General features: G+C 46.9%; 1 protein-coding gene across 6 annotated transcripts in view; it reads right to left on the bottom strand.

The window, feature by feature from the left end:
- Positions 1-9,326: 9,326 nt before the first annotated feature.
- Positions 9,327-20,282, bottom strand: part of STARD8 (StAR related lipid transfer domain containing 8) — an 83,681-nt gene continuing 72,725 nt past the window's right edge. For all 6 annotated transcript variants that reach the window (XM_058196790.1, XM_058196792.1, XM_058196794.1 and 3 more), the window contains 4 exons: positions 19,843-20,067; positions 15,610-15,827; positions 14,470-14,646; positions 9,327-13,238 (listed from right to left, as the gene is read on the bottom strand). In XM_058196790.1, coding sequence (XP_058052773.1) covers positions 13,121-13,238; positions 14,470-14,646; positions 15,610-15,827; positions 19,843-20,067 — 738 coding nt within the window. In that variant the 3' untranslated portion in view covers positions 9,327-13,120. The remainder of the gene's footprint in view (positions 13,239-14,469; positions 14,647-15,609; positions 15,828-19,842; positions 20,068-20,282) is intronic.

The raw sequence follows: 20,282 nt of genomic DNA, 5'->3' as shown, positions 1-20,282 counted from the left end.
CTCGTTATTGCCCGAATCTAACAAGTGCCACCTGAAGCATCCCAATCATCAAGGTGTCATCACCGTCCTTCATTCCATGCTTGGTTCTCTTTTGTCCCAGTTCTCAGACTCTGCTGCCCTCCTGTGGAAGCTTCACCTCACCTTGAACACAAAATCCCTCTTCTGCTCCCAGCTGGCTTACCTTGCCAGGTAATATCCACTCCGTGAAGTTTCTTCATCAAAACTGGAAGAAAGAAGGCAGCTGAGGTGAAGGTGGAATTGCAGATTGACTGAGCGTATCCAGAGTAGCCAGGTTGCTTCTCCAAATGTAACCTTGGATCGTCACCAGGAGTCTCTGCAGACGTTGCTGGGAACAGATTGCAGAGTATTTGCTAGAAAAAGAGTATTTTTATGACAGTGGCTTTTATTTGGTTATTTATTAATCAGATGTATACATTGTTAGATTCTGAGAGATGTGCTGGTTTCTTTATTGTCTTACTGAGGTGGTTTTTTTTCTTCTGAAATCTTCTCACCTGCTTCTGTGGCCCCTGAAAGGGATTTCTTTTTCTTCCTTTGGCTTCATTTATCACAGGACCATAAATTGAACTCTTAAGTCGGGCCTTCCAAACAACTGACAGCCTGATTTGCACGGACTGTAGGGTTCTGAGAACAACGTTGATATTTGGCCTTTATAATAAGTTTTTTAGTTGAATGTTTTATTTTGTATATTTCTGTGTTTTTATATGGCTGTACACCACCCTGAGTCCTTAGGGAGATAGGGCGGTATAAAAATACGAATAAATAAATAAATAAATAAATAAATAAATCCTTTGAGGCATCTCTTTGACTTCAGACTGTTTCTAGCATCAAATTCCTTTTCCTTACTAAGGAGCAAGGCAAAAACTCCATGACAATAAAACCCCAAAATTAGAAGAGGGAGCAGCATTTAAGGTGTACTCAACTCCTCATGGAAAGATTTCAATGGTCTTGATCAAACTCTACAGGATTGAGACATGTAGGTGATTGATGGGAAGGATTGTTCCACTCCCTCCAAGGTCTCTTGAGAAGTGATGAACAGAACCAGATGGGGGCAGCTACCCATGTTGGAAGACATGATAGCAGTCTTTCAATATTTGAGGGCTGTCACAGGGAGTCAACCTAATTTCCAAAGCACCAGAGGGCAAGACAAGGAGCAATGGATGGAAACTAATCAAGGAGAGAAGCCACTTGGAATTAATGAGAAATTTCCTGTCAGTGAGAACAATTGGTCGGTCAGTGGAGTGGCTTGCTTTCAGAAATTATGGGTGTTCCATCACTGGAGGTCTGCAAGGAGAGATTAGACAGCCATTTGTCTGAAATGGAATAGGAGACCCGAATTCATTGGTAGCCTCACTGCAATGAACAAGGACTAAGCTACTAAGATTGTTGGACGAACAGACACCATAACAGCCAGGGAAGTGTTTGAGTCCTGGGAAATGGGCCCCTTGTCAGTCAACAGGAGTGCTGAGTTACCACCAGTTTATCAAGTATTTAGGAGGTGAGAGCCTGGGAGCAGAAACAAACAACTGCCAATGACTTAATAGCCAGCCATCATCACCCCAATCAACATCTAAAAATCCACATACAACAGGCACCATAATAATACCACCAACTGAACAGCCCAAAGCACATACTTGGCTAGAGAGAAGTTCCCTGAAGATGGGCTCCAGCATGAGTGTGAAAGCTTGGAAGACTAAACTTCTGGTCCTGGTAAACTGACCCAGATTGGATCCTGCAACATTTTCCTGGGATACATATATTTGCCTTCATTTGGTATAGGATCTCTTCCTTCAGCAGGGGGTTGGACTAGAAGACCCTCAAGATCCCTTCCAATCTTCTTGTTCTACTCAGTTCCTGAACCTTCCTTGACCCTTCCTGTGTGGGCTGCTGCTGCTTCAACATCTACATGAAGCCATTGGGTCAGGTCAGTCTGGGTTTTGGAATCAATACTATCCTGATGATAGCCAATTACATCTTTTGACTCCAGACCAACCAAGTGAGTGTGGGAGATTCTGTTCTAGGGCCTGGAGGTCAGGCGGTTTTGGATGGAGAGGAACTAACCGACTCAATCCTACCCTGACCAAGTGCCTATGAGTGTTTGGATCATCCAAATCTGGGGATCTGACCGTGCAGCAGGATGCACTTTCCCATTCAAGGGTGGTGTGCAATTTGTGGGTTTTTCTGGACTTACAGCTCCTGCTTGGGCAGCAGATGGCAGCTGTGACCAGGAAGTCCTTTGTATCTGGTACACCAGTTGCATCCTTTCCTAGGTCAGGGGCTCCTGATCACCTCATAGCTTGATTACTGCAGTAATTACATGGGGCTGCCTCACCTGACTCTGAGATCTTAGGCTGGTCCAGGACTGATTTGGAACTGGTGCAAAGCCTTCACTACAATCACTTTAAGGGGGACGCACCCCTCCTCAGATGTAGCTGGTGGGAGAGCGGTTGGAGGCCCAAATAGAAAAAATGCACCAGGGTCAACCAGGGTCAGGAGCAGGCAAACTATTGCTATTTTCAGAGACTTTTCTACTTCAAAAACCATTTGGAGAGATTTCTCATAAGAGTTGCGTTATTATGTCTGTCATCTTCATTACAGGATATAATTCATTCTCAACTCTAAAATTGTCCTCTGAACGAGATCCTTTGTTTTCAAAAGGCCTCGTTGTGCCAATTATTTGCCAGTCTGCCTCAGCAAATATAACAGGTTTTCTTCAGAGAAAACAGGGGCCATTTTTTCCACCCATTACCTAAATACATAGAACATAGAAGATAGAATAACAAAGTTGGAAGGGACATTGGAGGTCTTCTAGTCCAACCCCTTGCTCAAGCAGGAGACCTACACAATTCCAAACAACTATATTTCCATTTTTTTTCTTAAAAACCTCCAGTGATGAAGAACTCACAACTTCTGAAGGGAAGCTGTTCCACTGGTTTATTGCTCTCACTGTCAGGCAATTTTTCCTTTGTGCTAGGTTGCTTCTCTCCTTGATTAATTTTCATCCATTGCTTCTTGTCCTGCCCTCAGGTGCTTTGGAGAACAGGTTGTTGACCCCCTCTTCTCTATGACACCCTTCTCAAATACTAGAAGACTGCTATTGTATCACCTTCTCTTCATTAGACTAGGCATATCCATTTCCTGCATTGTAGTTCATTGTAGTTTAGCCTCCAGTCTCCTTGTAATCTTTTATGTTCTTTTCTGCACACTTTCCAGAACCTCAGAATCTTCTAAGTATCACAGTGACCAAAGTATGAGCAAGGATCTTGACGGACCTGAACACTGGGTCCTATCCAACAAAATTCAATTCAATGGTAAATGGTAGGTTTTACACAGAGGCAAGAAAAACCAAATGCACAGGTACAGAATAGGTACGTGTACAGGTACAGAGGAGTTGGCTCAACAACAGTGAGAGGGATCTAGGCATCCTAGTGGACAATTACTTAAGTATGAGCCAACAGTGTGCTGCAACTGCCAGAAAAACAAAGGCTGCATCATCGGATAGTGTCAGACCTGCCCCAAAACAATCATTTAGAAAAGTAGACTCTCGACGCCGATTGAAGAGAAAAGAACTTTTACTAAAGATGTCCGTTGCAGGAGGGTGAGGAGGAATCTGAAGCTCCTGCTCACCAATACAAACAGCCAAACCCAATGGTCCCCATCCCTCCCCCCAATGTCTAGTCCTGTCAGCCTCCACTCCAAACTTCGTATCTCTTTGTACTCCTTATATTCAGTTATTAGATAGAAGGGGATTGTATTTCAGTTGTTAGATAGAATGGGATTGTATTTCTAATGTAAATAGCTATTGGATTCAAGTTAAGAAGAGTGGGGCCTTTAAGAGTGTCGGTCTGACATAATTAAGGTGGGAGGAGAGATTAATGTTTTGAATTCACAGGAATGTTTGGGCGCGAACGCTAACGGACATTGCATTCCTGATTTGATTGACAACCAGAGACCTGCGGAAGAAGATTACCACGGGACCCCGGGAAGGAGCTGGCATTGGATCAGACCTGATGACCTTTTGGGAAAGAGGAGGGAGGAATAGGGTGATACAGATTGTCAGCCATATTCTGTCTCAGATTCAACTTAAACCCTGCTGCTATCCAGATGTAATTAGTAAAAGTACTTTTCTTTATTTGCAAATGAAGTCAAGGTGTATTCTTTCCTAGTTATAATCAGAGGCAGCCTGACAGTAAGTTGAATCTCACAGCATGTCGACCAACCAGGATTTTAACCAAAATACCGAGGGGGTCGACATAAAAAATTTGATGGAAAGCCAGCCGATTGCTGAACCGGGGGAGGCGTCCGGAGGATTTTCTGCTGACAGTTTTAACCCTGAACTGGAAGATTGCAGAGCTCGGTGGATAGAGCAATTACAGCTGGAGGAGAAAGGGTGGAAACCAGACCCTGAAGCGTTTCCGTCTGGAGTGACTAAAAGGAAAAAAAAAAAAAGGAAAAGAAAGACTTTCAGATTGGAAAGAGGAACAGGAGATAACAGACAAGCTCCAGTTGGAAGAGGCATTGTGTCTTTTTTGTGAACTGAAAGTAAGGCAAGCTGCGTGCCAAAGGTATGAATCCCCTATTCAGTCCTCCAGGTGGGAGGGAGAAGAGGAGGAAGAAATTACAAAGGGGCCAGCTGGGGGAGTTTCCCAGGGTGGAGAGATTTCGGAAGGCCCAGAACCAGAAAACCCCTTCCCAGAGGCAGCTGAATTGGATGGAGGGCGCATGCCACCTGCTGACCAAGTGAGGCTGCGCAGGGGAAGGAAAAAGCCAAAAATCCCCCCCATATCAGAGAAATTCGATGGAAATGCCAAGGAGCTAGAACTGTTCCTGGCGATAGTAAATAACCACATGATAGACTGGGGGGAAGATTATTGGTCACAGGCGGCACAAGTTAGAGCTGTGACCCACAACCTAACAGGAAGAGTAGCTGCATGGTTTGTGTCACTATATACCAACCACTCCCCTTTACTGCAAAACTACAAGCATTTTATATTAAAAAAAAAAAAAAAAAAAAGGAAGAAAGACTTTCAGATTGGAAAGAGGAACAGGAGATAACAGACAAGCTCCAGTTGGAAGAGGCATTGTGTCTTTTTTGTGAACTGAAAGTAAGGCAAGCTGCGTGCCAAAGGTATGAATCCCCTATTCAGTCCTCCAGGTGGGAGGGAGAAGAGGAGGAAGAAATTACAAAGGGGCCAGCTGGGGGAGTTTCCCAGGGTGGAGAGATTTCGGAAGGCCCAGAACCAGAAACCCCTTCCCAGAGGCAGCTGAATTGGATGGGGCGCATGCCACCTGCTGACCAAGTGAGGCTGCGAGGAAGGAAAAGCCAAAAATCCCCCCCATATCAGAGAAATTCGATGGAAATGCCAAGGAGCTAGAACTGTTCCTGGCGATAGTAAATAACCACATGATAGACTGGGGGGAAGATTATTGGTCACAGGCGGCACAAGTTAGAGCTGTGACCCACAACCTAACAGGAAGAGTAGCTGCATGGTTTGTGTCACTATATACCAACCACTCCCCTTTACTGCAAAACTACAAGCATTTTATGACTGCACTGAGGAGGAGGTTCGAGGACCCCCTGGCAGAGCAGAAGGCCAAAGGCCAGATGAAAACCATCAGGCAAGGGAGGAGACCGGTGGCTGATTACAGCCAGGAGTTCAGTGATTTAGTTCCCTTGATGAGAGGATGGTCGGAGGTGACCCTTGTGGACATTTACAAAGACGGTCTGAATGGAGATCTCTATGAACTATGCCGGGCATGGGCCTCTCCAACCACATTGTACGGCTGGTACACCTTGGCAGCGGAGATGGAAATCGAACTAGTGAAAGATCGTGGCAGAAGACAGCGCACTGGAAGGCCGTACCCTGCCCATTCTCCTGGAGGCCCTTCGAGGGACGCTCCTACATCGGAGGGTGGGAGACAACGTTCGACCGCGTGCTACAGATGTGGAAAAGAAGGCCACCGAGCAGCCGACTGTCGAGTGAAGCTGATGCCAAGGATGACCTCTGGTGGTGAAAAGGAACCAGTGAAACCAGCTGCTAAGGCGCGAAAGCCGGCAAAAGTGGGAGAGGGCGCCGCCAAGAAGGCCACGCCCATCAGGGAGGAGTGCGAAGCGTCGACCGAAACTGATGACAGCAAAACCACGTCAGAGTCCGATGAAGATCTTCTGGTGAGTTGGACACGGGGTCCCTTGGACATTCCAGTCAAACTGCATGTACCCTCTTCGGGTAATAAGGGGGAAATGTTAGCGCTATTAGACTCTGGATGCATGATCAGTCCCGAACTAGTAGAGAAAATGGAACTAAAACTGAGAACCCTAAGTAGGCCCATAGCCTTTACCCAGTTGGATGGCTCTGTGGCAGGGGGAGGACCCGCCCATTTCGTAACAGAACCCATAGAAATGATAATGGGAGACCATCGAGAGATCCTAAACTTCATAGTAGCCCCAGGGATGGACCAACCCCTGTTGCTGGGGTTGTCATGGCTACGGAAGTGGAACCCCCATATTAACTGGAGGACGGGAGCCTTACGTTTCCGCTCTAGGACACTAAAGGGGGAGAAAAGAGAAACCAAGGAGGGACCTACCGTGGCCATGTTCCAAGATACGATGGGGGCAATGATCGAGCGGATAGAAGGAGAGGAGAGGATACCTAAGGAATACTGGGACTTGCGAGAAGTCTTTAGTGAGAAAGCATCAGATGTCCTACCTCCCCATAGGCCTATTGACTATGCAATAGACATCCTTCCAGGGGTAAAGCTTCCAAAACCAAAAGCTTATCCCATGACCCAAAAGGAACTGGAAGAGTTACGTAAATTCATAGACAAAAACTTAGAGCGGAGGTTTATCCAACCGGCTAGGCCTCGTGTGGCTGCACCAGTGATGTTCCGGGAGAAGAAAGTTGGCTCGTTTCGTCTTATAGTTGACTATAGAAATATTAACACCGTGTGCGCCGAAAACATATACCCCATGCTGCTCATGAAAGATATGTTAGCACATCTAGCAAAAGGAATTTTTTTCACCAAATTAGACCTACGAGAGGCTTACTACAGAGTTCGTATAAAAGAGGGGGATGAATGGAAAACCGCTTTCAATTGCCCCCTAGGGTGTTTCCAGTTTCGAGTTTTGCCGTTTGGACTGCAGGGGGCACCCGCAGGATCGCAGCACCCAATCCAGGATCGCAGCAATGTTGTAGGAAACTCTGGGTTGTTTAGGCTGCTGGAATTTCACACCCAAGGCAAGCGGCCTTGAAGATGCCCAGTGTAACTGATACAAACAGCTTCACACATCAGCTCCACCTCCCCAATTCCCATCATTAGATACACAGGTGTGGATTGCCACAAATGCCTCCCCCATCCCTTCCCCTTTCATGGAAGGATCCCAGCAAGGCACCAGGCCAACAATGGAGATCCTGACAGGTAGTATCAAGTCATAATGCCACTGCATTGGTGAGACTACATATGGAATACTGCATCCAGTTTCGATCACCACAATAGAAAAAGGATGTTGAGATTCTAGAAAGCATGCAGAAGAGCAACAAAGATGATTAGGGGACCAGAGGCTAAAACAATAAATGGTTGCTAGAAGTAGGTATGTCTATGATGAAGAGAGCCGTGATAGCTCAGGCTGTTAAGAAGCCTGTTATTAGAACACAACAGCCTGCAATTACTGCAGGTTCAAGCCCGGCCCAAGGTTGACTCAGCCTTCCATCCTTTATAAGGTAGGTAAAATGAGGACCCAGATTGTTGGGGGGGCAATAAGTTGACTTTGTAAAAATATACAAATAGAATGAGACTATTGCCTTATACACTGTAAGCCGCCCTGAGTCTTCGGGGAAGGGCGGGGTATAAATGTAAAAAAAAAAAAAAAAGTAGGGGGGTGACATTATAGCAGTCTTCCAATATTTGAGGCCTATCATAGAGAAGAAAGTGTTAAAATATTCTTCAATGCATCTCTGGGCAGGTCAAGAAATAATGGTGGAAGTTTGTTAAGAGATCCAACCTAGAATTAAAGAGAAATTTACAGACAGTGAGAACAATTAATCAATGGAACGCCTTGCCTCCAGAAGTTGTGGGGGCTCCATTGTTGGAGGTTTCAAGAAGAGATTAAACAGTCATTTGTCTGGAATGATATAGATTAGAGTCTCCCACTTGAGGAGGAAGTTGGACAAGAAGACCTCCAAGGCTCTTCCAACTCTGTTATTTTGTAATTCTACTCAGCCATGGTCATTTTGTTGCTCTATGTAGATAAGAAAATATCTCTGAAATGATGAGCCAACGGGGCAAAGGTTGTCTGTTGTTGTATAAAGGTAAAAAAGGGAACCCTGCGCATTTTACTCCTCTAGTCGTTGCCAACTCTAGGGGTGGTGCTCCTTTCCATTTCAAGGCCATTGAACCAGAGGTGGTATTCAGCAGGTTCTGACCAGTTCTGGAAAACCAGTAGCAGAAATTTTGAGTAGTTCAGAGAACCGGTAAATACCATCTCTGACTGGCCCTGCCCCCATCTATCTCTGCCACCCGAATCCCAGCTGATCGGGAGGAAATGGGGATTTTGCCGTAACCTTCCCCTGGAGTGGGCAGGGAATGGAGGTTTTACAGTATCCTTCCTCTGCCATGCTCACCAAGCTACGCCCACCAAGCCACACCCACAGAACTAGTAGTAAATTTTTTTGAAACCCACCACTGCATTGAACCAGCGCTGTCCGAAGACATTTCCATGGTTACGTGGCCAGCATGATGTTATAGAGCACTGTTACCTTCCCACTGAAGTGGTACCTATTTATCTACTGGCATTTGCATGCTTTTGAATTGTTGGATGGGCAGGAGCTAAGGTGAGGATGGGAGCTCACCCTGTCACACATGGAGCTCAAGTCTCGAACTTGGGCTGCTGGCTTTCCATCTGACAAGCCCACTGCCTTAATTGCTGATCCACCCCTATTATCATATAAAAGCCAACTGCTATGTGACCCCCAGACATTTGACTGATAAATCAAGTTCAAAATGGTCTTTCAAGTATAGACATTTCTTTAGGCATCTGAGATCTCTGTACCTTAAGAGTAATTTTAATAGACTCAACAGCATTTTGGCCCACACCTTGATCAATTTTGTTGACTCTGCCGTCACGGCCTTCAGGAATCATTCAGAATTTGTCTTGATGAATTTAATAGCCATTAGCAAATTTTGAAAAATAAATGAACTTTTTGGTTTTCACAGTTCTGATGCTGAAGAACTCAATCCCAAATATAATTAAAATCCAAAGTGTCCCTCTATTGTCAGATGACAAACAAAATCACAGGCGTCTCACTTCAGGATTTGGTAGATGGTCTCTGAACCAATTGTTGGGAATTGTTAGTCTTTATTTGTCAAACAAATAGAGGAAGAACCTCTTTTCCAGTCAACCGTCTGTAGAATTGTACAAAACATTCATTAAATATAAAACAGCTTTTACTGAGAGTACATCCATTTCACAGGCTCTCACACTCTTTATATATTAAATTAATATTTCAACTATACAATATTTACAGTTAGTTAGGAAAAATATCATTTATGATGATTAAAAAATAATAGTCCCGTAAATAATTAACCCTATAAACCACTCAAGTTCTTACCATAAGGAAGCTGGCAAGAATCACTGAATCAGCTCTAAAACACCCAGCTACATTTCTAATGGATTAGGTTTTCTTGCTTCCAGTTGGAAGGCCGTCTGGTCGACTGGCTCCCTGGTTAAAGAACAAACCGACATTCTTACAGGCCAGTATTAACCAAGGTCAAACTGTACAATTGGAACAATTAGAGGATCAAAATGGCGATGGAGAATTCTGGATCTCAAGTCAGTCCTCTACATCAGGGGTCTCCAACCTCGGCAACTTTAAGATTTGTGGACTTCAATTCTAGAATTGGAGACACTCTGGGAGTTGAAGTCCGCAAATCTTAAAGTTGCCAAGCTTGGAGATCTCTGCTCTACATAACTCTGAGGACAGCCTGGAAATAGGAGATGCAAGAGGAGGCTCTCTGGCTCTCTGTGGCCTTTCTGGTATGGCGTGCTGAGTTTGGGAGATCTTAGCCAGCTTCTATCTTCTCGTGTAGCTTTTGAGGTTGAAGGCTCTCCCTTCCCCTTCTAGACCACCTAGTAGCAGCTTCTGAGCATTTGGGGATTCATCCTCCTGAGCTTCATCCAATTCTGAGGATGACCTTGGATGTGGAGTGGACGGATGAAGAAGGGCAGCTTGTTCTCAGCCTTTTCTTTGACTGGTTTGCTTCTGAGAATTTGGAGCTGTCCAAGCTGCCATTTCACTCAGCTGACCAGAGGGGATCTACAGATGGATTGACTGGTGTGGTCAGCGTTTTCTGCTGAATTATTTGCAGATCACTGTTAAAGGTAGTGTTTCCTCCCTTTGTGTGTTGTTCCCCTCCCCCACCATGGGCCTTGGCAGTGTCTAAGAAAAAGTACAGAAAGGGAGGTCCTGGCAGATCAGGAGATTGGCTAAGTGGAGAAAGAGGGGACAAATGATATGGCACCCTTGCTCAGGAGGATCCCCAAAACACAGAGCACACAACACACCTTTTCCATACACTGCAGGATGCTCCCTGGCTACGGTATTTCTCAGGCACTTCCTTCTTTGGCGGCCATTTCCAAAGTAATTGCTTTCATTCTTGGCTCAACTTGGCTTTCACTTCCTTTGTGGTCAAATTCTCCAAATTCAGGCTTGTACTTGTGCTCCTGCGCAAGGCGAGTTTAACGTGGCAGCCATGCTGAGTCTGGGAAGCGGAGCGGCCAGCCTGAGGGAAGCTCTCCATCTCCCTCCTGGCTCAGCAGCCCAGAGAATCCAGCGGTTCCGGTCCCTTTCCCTTTCCCTTTGTCCTACTTCCCACCATAAGGACGGAGGTCCTGAAACACTCGAGATGAACAGGATCGTAGACAGACAGGCTAATCTTGCCTAATCTTTCTCTTTGCCAACCGTCGCATTAAAGGCTGACTGCCATCTCCCCAAAACAGTTGGCATCAAACAAAATGTGAGCTACAAAAGAGTAGAGATTTCCCTCAATTCCTGCTGGGATGGTTTTAAGACCCAAAGATTTCACGCAGTTTAACAACCTGCAAGCCTTGATCCAGGTACCTTAAATTATGCTGAAGAAAAAAGAAGCAGGAGGTCTGGGAATTCCAAACTTTTCCTCCATTGTCTCGATTCTTATAATTACTGGGGAATTCTCATTAGCTGACAGATGAGACCCCTGGAAAAAAGAATGTTCCCTCCACTTAAGGGAAAGAGGACAAAGGTCTGGAATAATCTCAATCCCTTTTGGCTAAAGAGACGGAAGTCAGGATGAAAAGAGGCTCATGGGTGCCATGACCAAGATGCGATCTCAGGCTCTTTTTCGCACACGCGCTCCATCTATCCCCGTTTCTGCAGCACGTGCAGAATTAAAAACTTCTCACCTGCTGAAGTGCCTCTGATACAGAGAGCTGTCCTTTCCTTTCTCCAAGACCACCTTCTGCTTCAACAGAAGAACAGCTCGCCAACTTTGACTTCATTCCACCTCTACCCTCTGCTACTCGCCTGGCTCTTCCCAGGTACTGCACCGCACAGGTACACATACCTGCTAAAGAAACAGTGATTGCAATTAAAAAGCCCCAAGGAGGTACAGGTAGTCCTCAACTTACGACCATAATTGAGCCCAAGATTTATGTTGCTAAGTGAGACGTTTGTTAACTGAGTTTTGCCCCACCTTATGACCTTTCTTTGTTAAGTGAATCACTGCAGTTGTTAAGTTAGTCACACGGCTGTTAATTGAATACGGTTTTCCCCATCGACTTTGCTTGTCAGAAGGTCGCAAAAAGGGGATCCCATGACCCTGCGACAATGCAACCGTCATAATTGTGAGTCAGTTGCCAAGCCTCCGAATGTAAATCACACGACCATGGGGATGGTGCAAAGGTCAAAAGTGTGAAAAATGGTCGTTTTAACTTCAAACAGTCACTAAATGAACAGTTGTAAGTTGAGGACTAACCTGTATTTTGTGCTGAGATGGGGCCTAATGCTGATTCCCCAATTCCCAACCCTCTCAAACCAGATGAGGATATTTTTCAAACGCTGCAGGAAAGTGGCTTGGATTTGGGATGGTAGTTCCTGACCCCAAAACCTGGTTCAATAAAGACCAGATCTGCTACATCTGAGGACAAAGCAGACGAAGACTTTAAAGCCGGGGGGGGGGCGGTCAAACTCTATTTCATTCAGGGCCACATCAGGGTTGTGACCTCGGGGGCCGGGGGGGGGGGCGCGGCCAGCTCAGCATCATTCCAGTGGTGGGCTGCCCCCAGTTCAGACTGGTTCACAAGAACCAGGAGTAAAACTGGCGGGAGGCTCTGCCCAGCAACCTGGACATCATCAGGAAGCTTCTGTGCATGTGCACACTGGTCCAGTTGCGAACCGGTAGTAAAGTTAAGTAGAGCCCAACCCTGCATTACTATGTCGGGGGCACCTGTGGTGGGCTGGGGGGGATCCTCCTGCAGTCTTCTGCCAGTGAAAGTGGAGCTTCGCTTTCGCTGGCAGAGGCACTGCGGGCCGGTCCTTCGCTATTTCCAGGACGGCCCCGCTGGCAAGGTTTAAGCACCCCATGGGCCGGATCCAGCCTGCAGGCCTTGAGTTTGACCCCCTTTGAAAAAGGGTTTTCAAAGCTGGCTTTCCCTGACTTGATAGTTGATTGATAGACTTCCCAGAAGATCATGAGACGTTTTGTAGGATCAGACCAGATTATCGAATATCTTGTCCTCACAATAACCAGAGGCAAACTGAGAGCCCCAAAGCAGGCAGGGGCTCAGGAACTTCTTCACAATTGTGTCTTTTAGTAAACGGTGTTGAAAGAATTCTTCTAACCCTGGAGATAATTTTTGGAGAAGCAACCCCTAGCACAAAGCTTAACCTCTGGATCGTGTTGCTGAATCATACATAACACAGGAACATGCTTGTTAGGAAGACTTGGATCTCATGTTCCTTGAAACAAAGAAGCAACGGGAAATTAAAGGGTGGAGGGTACACTCCATGAAACAAAGGATCAGTTCCAATATTCTGCTCCAACTTGAAGTCTACTCATATAGCAGAATCCTTCAGATCTTGGTTTCTGGTCCACACTGACTGAACACTGGGAAAGAATCACGAATCCTGGCCAGCTCCATAGCACAGAGATGACCAAAGACCTTGTTGTACCAGTCTGGAGACCTCCCTCTAGAAGTGCAAAAAGCAGGGAATTAGCAACAGAATAATAGAGATGGAAAGGATCTTGGAGATTTTCTAGTCCAGCCCCCTGCTCAAGCAGGAGACACTATATCATTTCTGACAAATGGCTGACCAATCTCTTCTTAAAAGCCTCCTGAAAGCAAGCCATTCCACTGATTAATTTTTCTAACTGTCAGGAAATTTCTCCTTAGTTCTAGGTTGGTTCTCTCCTTGATTAATTTCTACCCATTGCTTTTTGTCCTGCCTTCAAGTGCTTTGGAGAACAGGTGGACCTGCTCTTCTTCCTGGCAGCCCTTCAAATACTGGAAGACTGCTATCCTGTCTCCCTTAGTCCTTCTTTTCACTAGAATAGACATATCCAAACTCCTGCAGCCATCCTTTACGTTTTAGCCTCTAGCCCTTTGATCTTCTTGGTTGCTTTTCTCTGCACCCTTTCTAGAGTCTCAACACTCAAGCCACAAGCTCCCTTTGTGCAAGCATAAATAGGATCTAGAACCCAAACAAACTCAATCATCTGGAACCTCGGAAGCAATCTGGGGCAGGGGGAGGGGAGGTTGGGTTTTATCCTTTACTGCTACTTACCCAAAGTACTACTTACCCAAAATATACTAAAAGACGAAATCTAAGATTACTATAATTAAATTAAGTTGCAAAATCCTGGCCTTGCTTTGAATAGGTTATCTTGGGAAAATATTTGTGCACAGCAAGATTTCCCCATATTTCAAGATTTGACTGAAAAGCAACAGGTTTAACTGAAGGTGTTTTCTGTCTCTGTGGTGTAAAGTTCCAGGGGTCTCCATCCTTGGCAACTTTAAGACTTGTGGATTTCAACTCCCAGAGTTCCTCAACCAGCTTTGCTGGCTGAGGAATTCTGGGAGTTGAAGTCCACAAGTCTTAAAGTTGCCAAGGATGGAGACCCCTGGTATAAACAATATTCCCCCGTCTGTTGCTGTCAATGCTCAATTTCAATCATAGCTAACCAGTGCAGGAATTACGGCCCTCAAACCAGCACATCTGGATAGCATCAGCCTGTAGAAGTCCTGTTAGACCTACAATGATATTGTCACCCTTTGGACTGAGAAATTTCCTTGGCTAAGCAAATTGGAACGGTCTTGGCTTGTTGTGTTGCTGAAGGCCAAACCCTTTTACGGGGGTAGAGGTCAAAGGGATGCCCACCTCCCTGCCATTAAATGTGGGAAAAGCTGGCTTGAATTCTTACCGGAGATCAGTTTGACAGATGTGTGTCACCCTGGAATGTCCCATTCCACAAGGCTCCATCAGGTACTGGGAGGTGAGCACGGTGGCCCTGACGCCGGCTTCCAGGGGCAGCTTCTGATGCTCCAAAGAGAAGGAGACCAGGAGGCAACTCCCACGGGGTAGGTCTGTCCGCCACGACCTAGAAAAGTGATCTTGGCTCAGGTAAGACTAAAGTTGTCTGCTCTCTCCAGTCTCCAGAGGCCACCCAATGAAGCAACGGATGGGAGAGCCGCTGGGATCCTGGGGGCAAGAACAGCCCTGGGTAGAAGCCTTGCTTTCGGCCCAGAGGACAGACAGAATCTGAGAAAGGCTAGAATTATTGCCAGCACTGAATTTGTCCGAAAGCCAAGTACAATGTTAGGAGGCTTTGCTCCAGTTTGGATATTAAAGAGTCACCTTTTCAACGAACACTGAAGCTCCAATTCTAATTTTCAACCAACCTAGGCTGAATTTCAACCTGGCTAGAGCCTGGTCACCACTTAGCGCAGAAGCACGGAAAAACTAGGTGGCAATTCTGAACTGATAGGGAAAAAAAGAAGGGCTTTGTTTCCAGAGAGAAACAGACTTAAATAGCAAATTAAAAAAATTAGCAGGCAGATGAGAGCTGGCACACTATATGATGAGCCCAAACCAGGGGTGAAATCCAGCAGGTTCTGACAGGTTCTGGAGAACCGGTAGTGGAAGTTTTCAGCAGTTCAGAGAACTGCAAATACCACCTCTGGCTGGCCCCAGAGTGGGTGGGAATGGAGATTTTGCAATAGCCATCCCCTAATACACCAACCAAGCCACGCCCACAGAACCGGTAGTTGGCCCAAACTATGTGGAGCTGCCAGAGAGAGAAGGAGTAGCCTAGGGCTGCACCTCACAGCTACTTCTAATCCCTGCAGCCCAAAATCGAGAGAAGTGGCATGAACCTGGAAATGTTGCACGAGGGAGCAAAGGAAGGCTACAGGATGAAGCCCAGGTCAGCTGCTTCCCAAAGGCAGAGGACATCAACTGCAGCTAAAAGGAGCCAGGCACAGGATTAGTGCAGAAAGCGATGGGATCAGAGAGATGGGACACGGTGTTTGTTTACAGAGATTTCCTCTCTAGAGTTTCTCACCTGAGAACCACAAAGTCCCGCCGTGGGTGCGGAGCCATGCTATCGGTCACATAATGGTAGACTTCGGTGCTCTTGTCCAGGGCCTCCACCACGTGGCCCTGCAGCAGGTCCTCATCCCAAAAGTGCCGCTCCCTGAGAATCCGCTTGAGCACCACGTGAGGTGGTGCGGCCACTTCGGTGGAGACCTTCCAGAGCCGCAGGGGATGCCCATCCTCCACCTGGATATCAGAAAGACCTTGTTACTGCTTAGGGCCAGGTAGCGTTCAAGTGGCAGAGCCATCATCCATTCCCTGGAGGCCATCATCCTTGAATGCTGCCAAGACATCCCTTCGAAGGAAGGCCTTCCCTACCGCTCCCCCACCCTTTGTGACATCTGGCCCCAGAGGTGAGGGAGTCCCCACATTCTGCCACTTCTAGAGGTTTGTTTATTTATTTATTAATCAAATTTTTATACCGCCCTTCTCCCGAAGGACTCAGGGTGGTTTACAGCCAGATAAAAACACCCAAAAAAATAAATACAGAATAAAATACACGCTAAAAAACTGATTCAATTTGGCCCATATTAAAATATCATTAAAAGAATAAAACCCACTCGAATTAAAACCAAATGAAAACTAAAACCCTATGCCAGCCCTGCGCGGATGAACAAATATGTCTTCAGCTCGCGGCGGAAGGTTCGAAGGTCCGGAAGTTGGCGAAGTCCTGGGGGAAATTCATTCCATAGGGTGGGAGCCCCCACAGAGAAGGCCCTACTTCTGGGGGCCGCCAGCCGACATTGTCTGGCGGACGGCACCCTGAGGAGTCCCTCTCTGTGAGAGCACACGGGTCGGTGAGAGGCAATCGGTGGCAGTAGGCGGTCCCGTAAGTAGCCTGGCCCTAAGCCATGGAGCACTTTAAAGGTAGTAATCAACACCTTGAAGTGCACCTGGAAGACCACAGGTAGCCAGTGCAGCCTGCGCAGGAGTGGTGTCACATGGGAGCCACGAGATGCTCCCTCTATCACCCGCGCAGCTGCATTCTGAACCAACTGGAGCCTCCAGGTGCTCTTCAAGGGGAGCCCCATGTAGAGAGCATTGCAGTAATCCAAGCGAGAGGGAACCAGAGCATGAGTGACCGTGCATAAGGCATCCCGGTCAAGGAAGGGGCTCTGCCAATTAGCAGGGGGATGGATGGGGGGCTCCTCTGCCTTGTCCCCCCTTCAGCATTTTTAACTCTGAATTTCAGTTTTACCTTGTAAGTTTTGGCTTTTTGTCTTAATTCCATTTTATATTTCTATGATGTTGTTGTAAACCACCCAGAGTCACTTAGGTGAAATGGGCAAAATAAACAAATCAATATCTGTCCCCACAAAGATTTCTAGAATCAAAACAATGTTCAGCTCCTGATTAGAAAGGGGGAACTTTCATTGCCCCCCTCCCCCCAGTATTTTTCTACCTTCCAGAAACAAGATACCTTTTTTGTCCATCTTTTCTTATTACACATTGAGGGGCTATCAAGCTTGGGAATAAATGAATACACACACACAAATGCCCACACCAGGCACCCGCCCAGCCAATCTCTGCGTTTACTTACTCCAAGAATTGGATTCCTCTTAATTTGGAACGATAAACAGAATGCCCTTGCCTACCGGCTTTACAAAGCCCCCACCATCCCACCAAGGGCCTGCGTGTGCCCCGTGAGCCATCCTTGCAGGTTCTGGGCAACTGGGGCAAAGAGGGCCACCTGGCACAAGTTATTTCACCCTCTTGACTCCATATGGACTGGGATGGAGCACCTCTGGGTGAAGGTGAAGCATCCCGATTTATCGTGCCTCCACCATACAGCCATTCCAATCCACCAGGGCTGTGCTCAGCTCTGACAAGGGGCCCACCATGAGCAGCTGGCTCCAGAGTTACTGGAGGAATCATCGCCTGAGGACAGCTGGGGCCTGTCATAGCAATAGCACTTAGACTTATATACTGCTTCATAATTTACAGATTACAAATCAACAGAGTCGGAAGGAACCTTGGACTAGGTCATCTAGTCCAGAGGTCTCCAACCTTGGTCCCTTTAAGACTTGTGGACTTCAACTCCCAGAGTCCCTCAGCCAGCAAAGCTGTTGAAGTCCACAAGTCTTAAAGGGACCAAGATTGGAGACCCCTGATCTAGTCCAATCCCCCTGCCCAAGCAGGATACCCTATATCACTGATGGCTAACCTTTTTGCCGTCGTGTGCCAAAAGCGGAGGGGTCGCATGCATGTGCCCACACCCATAATTCAATGCCCCCCCCCGCAGGTGCACGTAACCCCCATGCACTCCCCCCGCTTTTGGCACATGATGGCATGGTGGGTCCGGTAGACCCGTTTTTCACCCTCCCCAGGCTCCAGAGGCTTTCTTGGAGACTGGGGAGGGCAAAAGTGGCCTTCCCCACACCCCCGGAGGCCCTCCGGAGACTGGAAATGGACCGTTTCCCGACTTCTGGTGGGCCTAGAAGGCTAGAAAATTAGCTGGCTGGCATGCGCATGCACGCTGGAGCTGAGCTAGGGCAATGTTCGCATGCCCACCATCACGTGGGAACCTATGGCTATAGGTTCATCATCACGGTCTTATACCATTTCTGACAAATGGCAGTCCAATCTCTTCTTGAAAGCCTCCAGTGATGAAGCCCCCACAACTTCCAAAGGTTAGTGCTTTCAAGCCCTCTCTAAGCTGCTTACAGAGTCAGCCTCTTGCCCCCAACAATCTGGGTCCTTATTTAACCGACCTTGGAAGGATGGAAGGCTGAGTCAACCTTGAGCCTGGTGAGATTCGAACTGCCAAATTGCAGGCAGCTGGCAGTCAGTAGCCTGCAGTACTGCACTCTAACCACTGCGCCATCACAGCTCGTCTAGAGGAAGAGCTGCTGTCGGCCTCAGGAGATGAGAATTCCAAGCTGCTGCCTCCCTGGGCACAAGGGCTGGCGGCACAGTAGAAGAGAGCAGAGCAAAGGGCTCTCCTCATGAGAAAGGAGCCCTCCTCTGAGGAGCAACCCTGGCCCTGCCTCTCCTTAAGCAGAGTGGCAAACCGAAGCCTCTCTCTGGAAACAGCCATGCGCTAACCCAGACTCCACATGCCTCGAACCTTCACTTCTGAATCCTGTGCTTTCAATCCCAGACAAGCCTCTGAACCTTCTGGGGTGTGCTGACCCTCAGACCTGGCCTTGACCCCTGTCTGGCTGCTGCTTCGGACTTGGAGATCCGGGGTCTCTAGTAAGGCAAGCTTGCTTGACTTTGAGCCCCTGTTTCCCACTTGGGTATCCTTGTAGGTTGGGCTGATGCTCTCCCTGTCACTGAGAACTTCTTTCATAAAGACCAACCGTGAAGGTTTCAATCATCTCTTTGTGTGTTTATGGGTGTTTGACCTTGGACAGGATAAAGGTGGATAAAATGAATGAGCTGAAACGGACCTTGGAGATATTCCTGTCCAGCCCCCTGCTCAAGCAGGAGAATGTATACTATTTCAGATAAGTGACTGTCTAGTCTCTTCTTAAAAACCTTCAGTGATGGAGCACCCATGATTTTGGAAGGCCAGCTGTTCCACTGGTTAATTGTCCTCACTGTTAGGAAGTTTCTCCTTAATTCCAGGTTGCTTCTCTCCTTGATTAGTTTCCATCCATTGTTTCTTGTCTTGCCTTCTGGTGCTTTGGAAAATAAGTTGATTCCCTCTTCTTCGTGCAGCCCCTCAAATACTGGAATACTGCTATCATGTCCCCCCCAATTCTTCTTTTCTTTAGAATAGCCAAACCCAAATCCTGCAACCGTTTTTCCTATGTTTTAGTCTCCAGGCCTTTGATCATCTTGGTCTTCTCTGAACTTTTTCCAAAGTCTCAGCATCTTTTTTGTAATGTGACCAAAATTGGATGCAATACTCCAAGTGTGGCCTTATTAGGATTTTATAAAGCGGTACTAATACTTCCCCTGATCTTAATTCTATGACTCTGTTTATACAACCCAGGATTGTAATAGCTTTTTTGGCTGCTGTTGCACATTGCTGGCTCATATTCAAGACATTGGCAAAAGATCTGCCTTGGTATTAAAAATTACCGAAAGATGCATTTTTACCTACCAACGAAAGATGAAATAACAGGAAAATCATTCCAAGACAGACACACAACTATCACAGATGGCTACCTAGAAAAATAGTGGTTGCCCAGGGGGGTACCTCAATAACTCGAAAAGTGACTGCAAGGCCACTTTTTCCCTTGGCCCCTCTTACCTTCTTGCATGAGAGCTCCGTGTTTTGGGGGCCAAGCGTGCCGATCCAGCCTTTGAAGCATTCGGATGACTCCTTCAGCAGACCTCGAATGCTGGCCTCCAAGACTGGGTGGGAATCCTGGATCTCTCCCTGCAGGTTTTGCTCCATCAGCTCAGGTAAGGAAAGTGGCTGAGCGTCGGCTAACAGGTAGGAGCTGCTGAGCTGCAGTATCATATCTTGGGGGATCTAGAGAAAGGAAGAGGATCCTTTGAGTAAGTCTACAAATAAGGACAAACATCTGTTTACACCAAATGGCAAAGCTCTCCCTGTCCAGACAGATTCTTCTGTTGCTCCCTGTTTTTACTAGAGGGAGGGAATGGACAGTGCTGGAAAAAGTGGAAGCAAAGAGAAGAAGCAGGGATTCCGTTACATTGGCATTGGAAGAATAGAATGAATGCAAG

Source organism: Ahaetulla prasina, chromosome 11 (genome assembly GCF_028640845.1).
Source record: "Ahaetulla prasina isolate Xishuangbanna chromosome 11, ASM2864084v1, whole genome shotgun sequence".
NCBI lineage: Eukaryota > Metazoa > Chordata > Lepidosauria > Squamata > Colubridae > Ahaetulla > Ahaetulla prasina.
The sequence above is the reverse complement of the archived record's forward strand: the minus strand, read 5'-3'. Positions and strand labels throughout refer to the sequence as shown.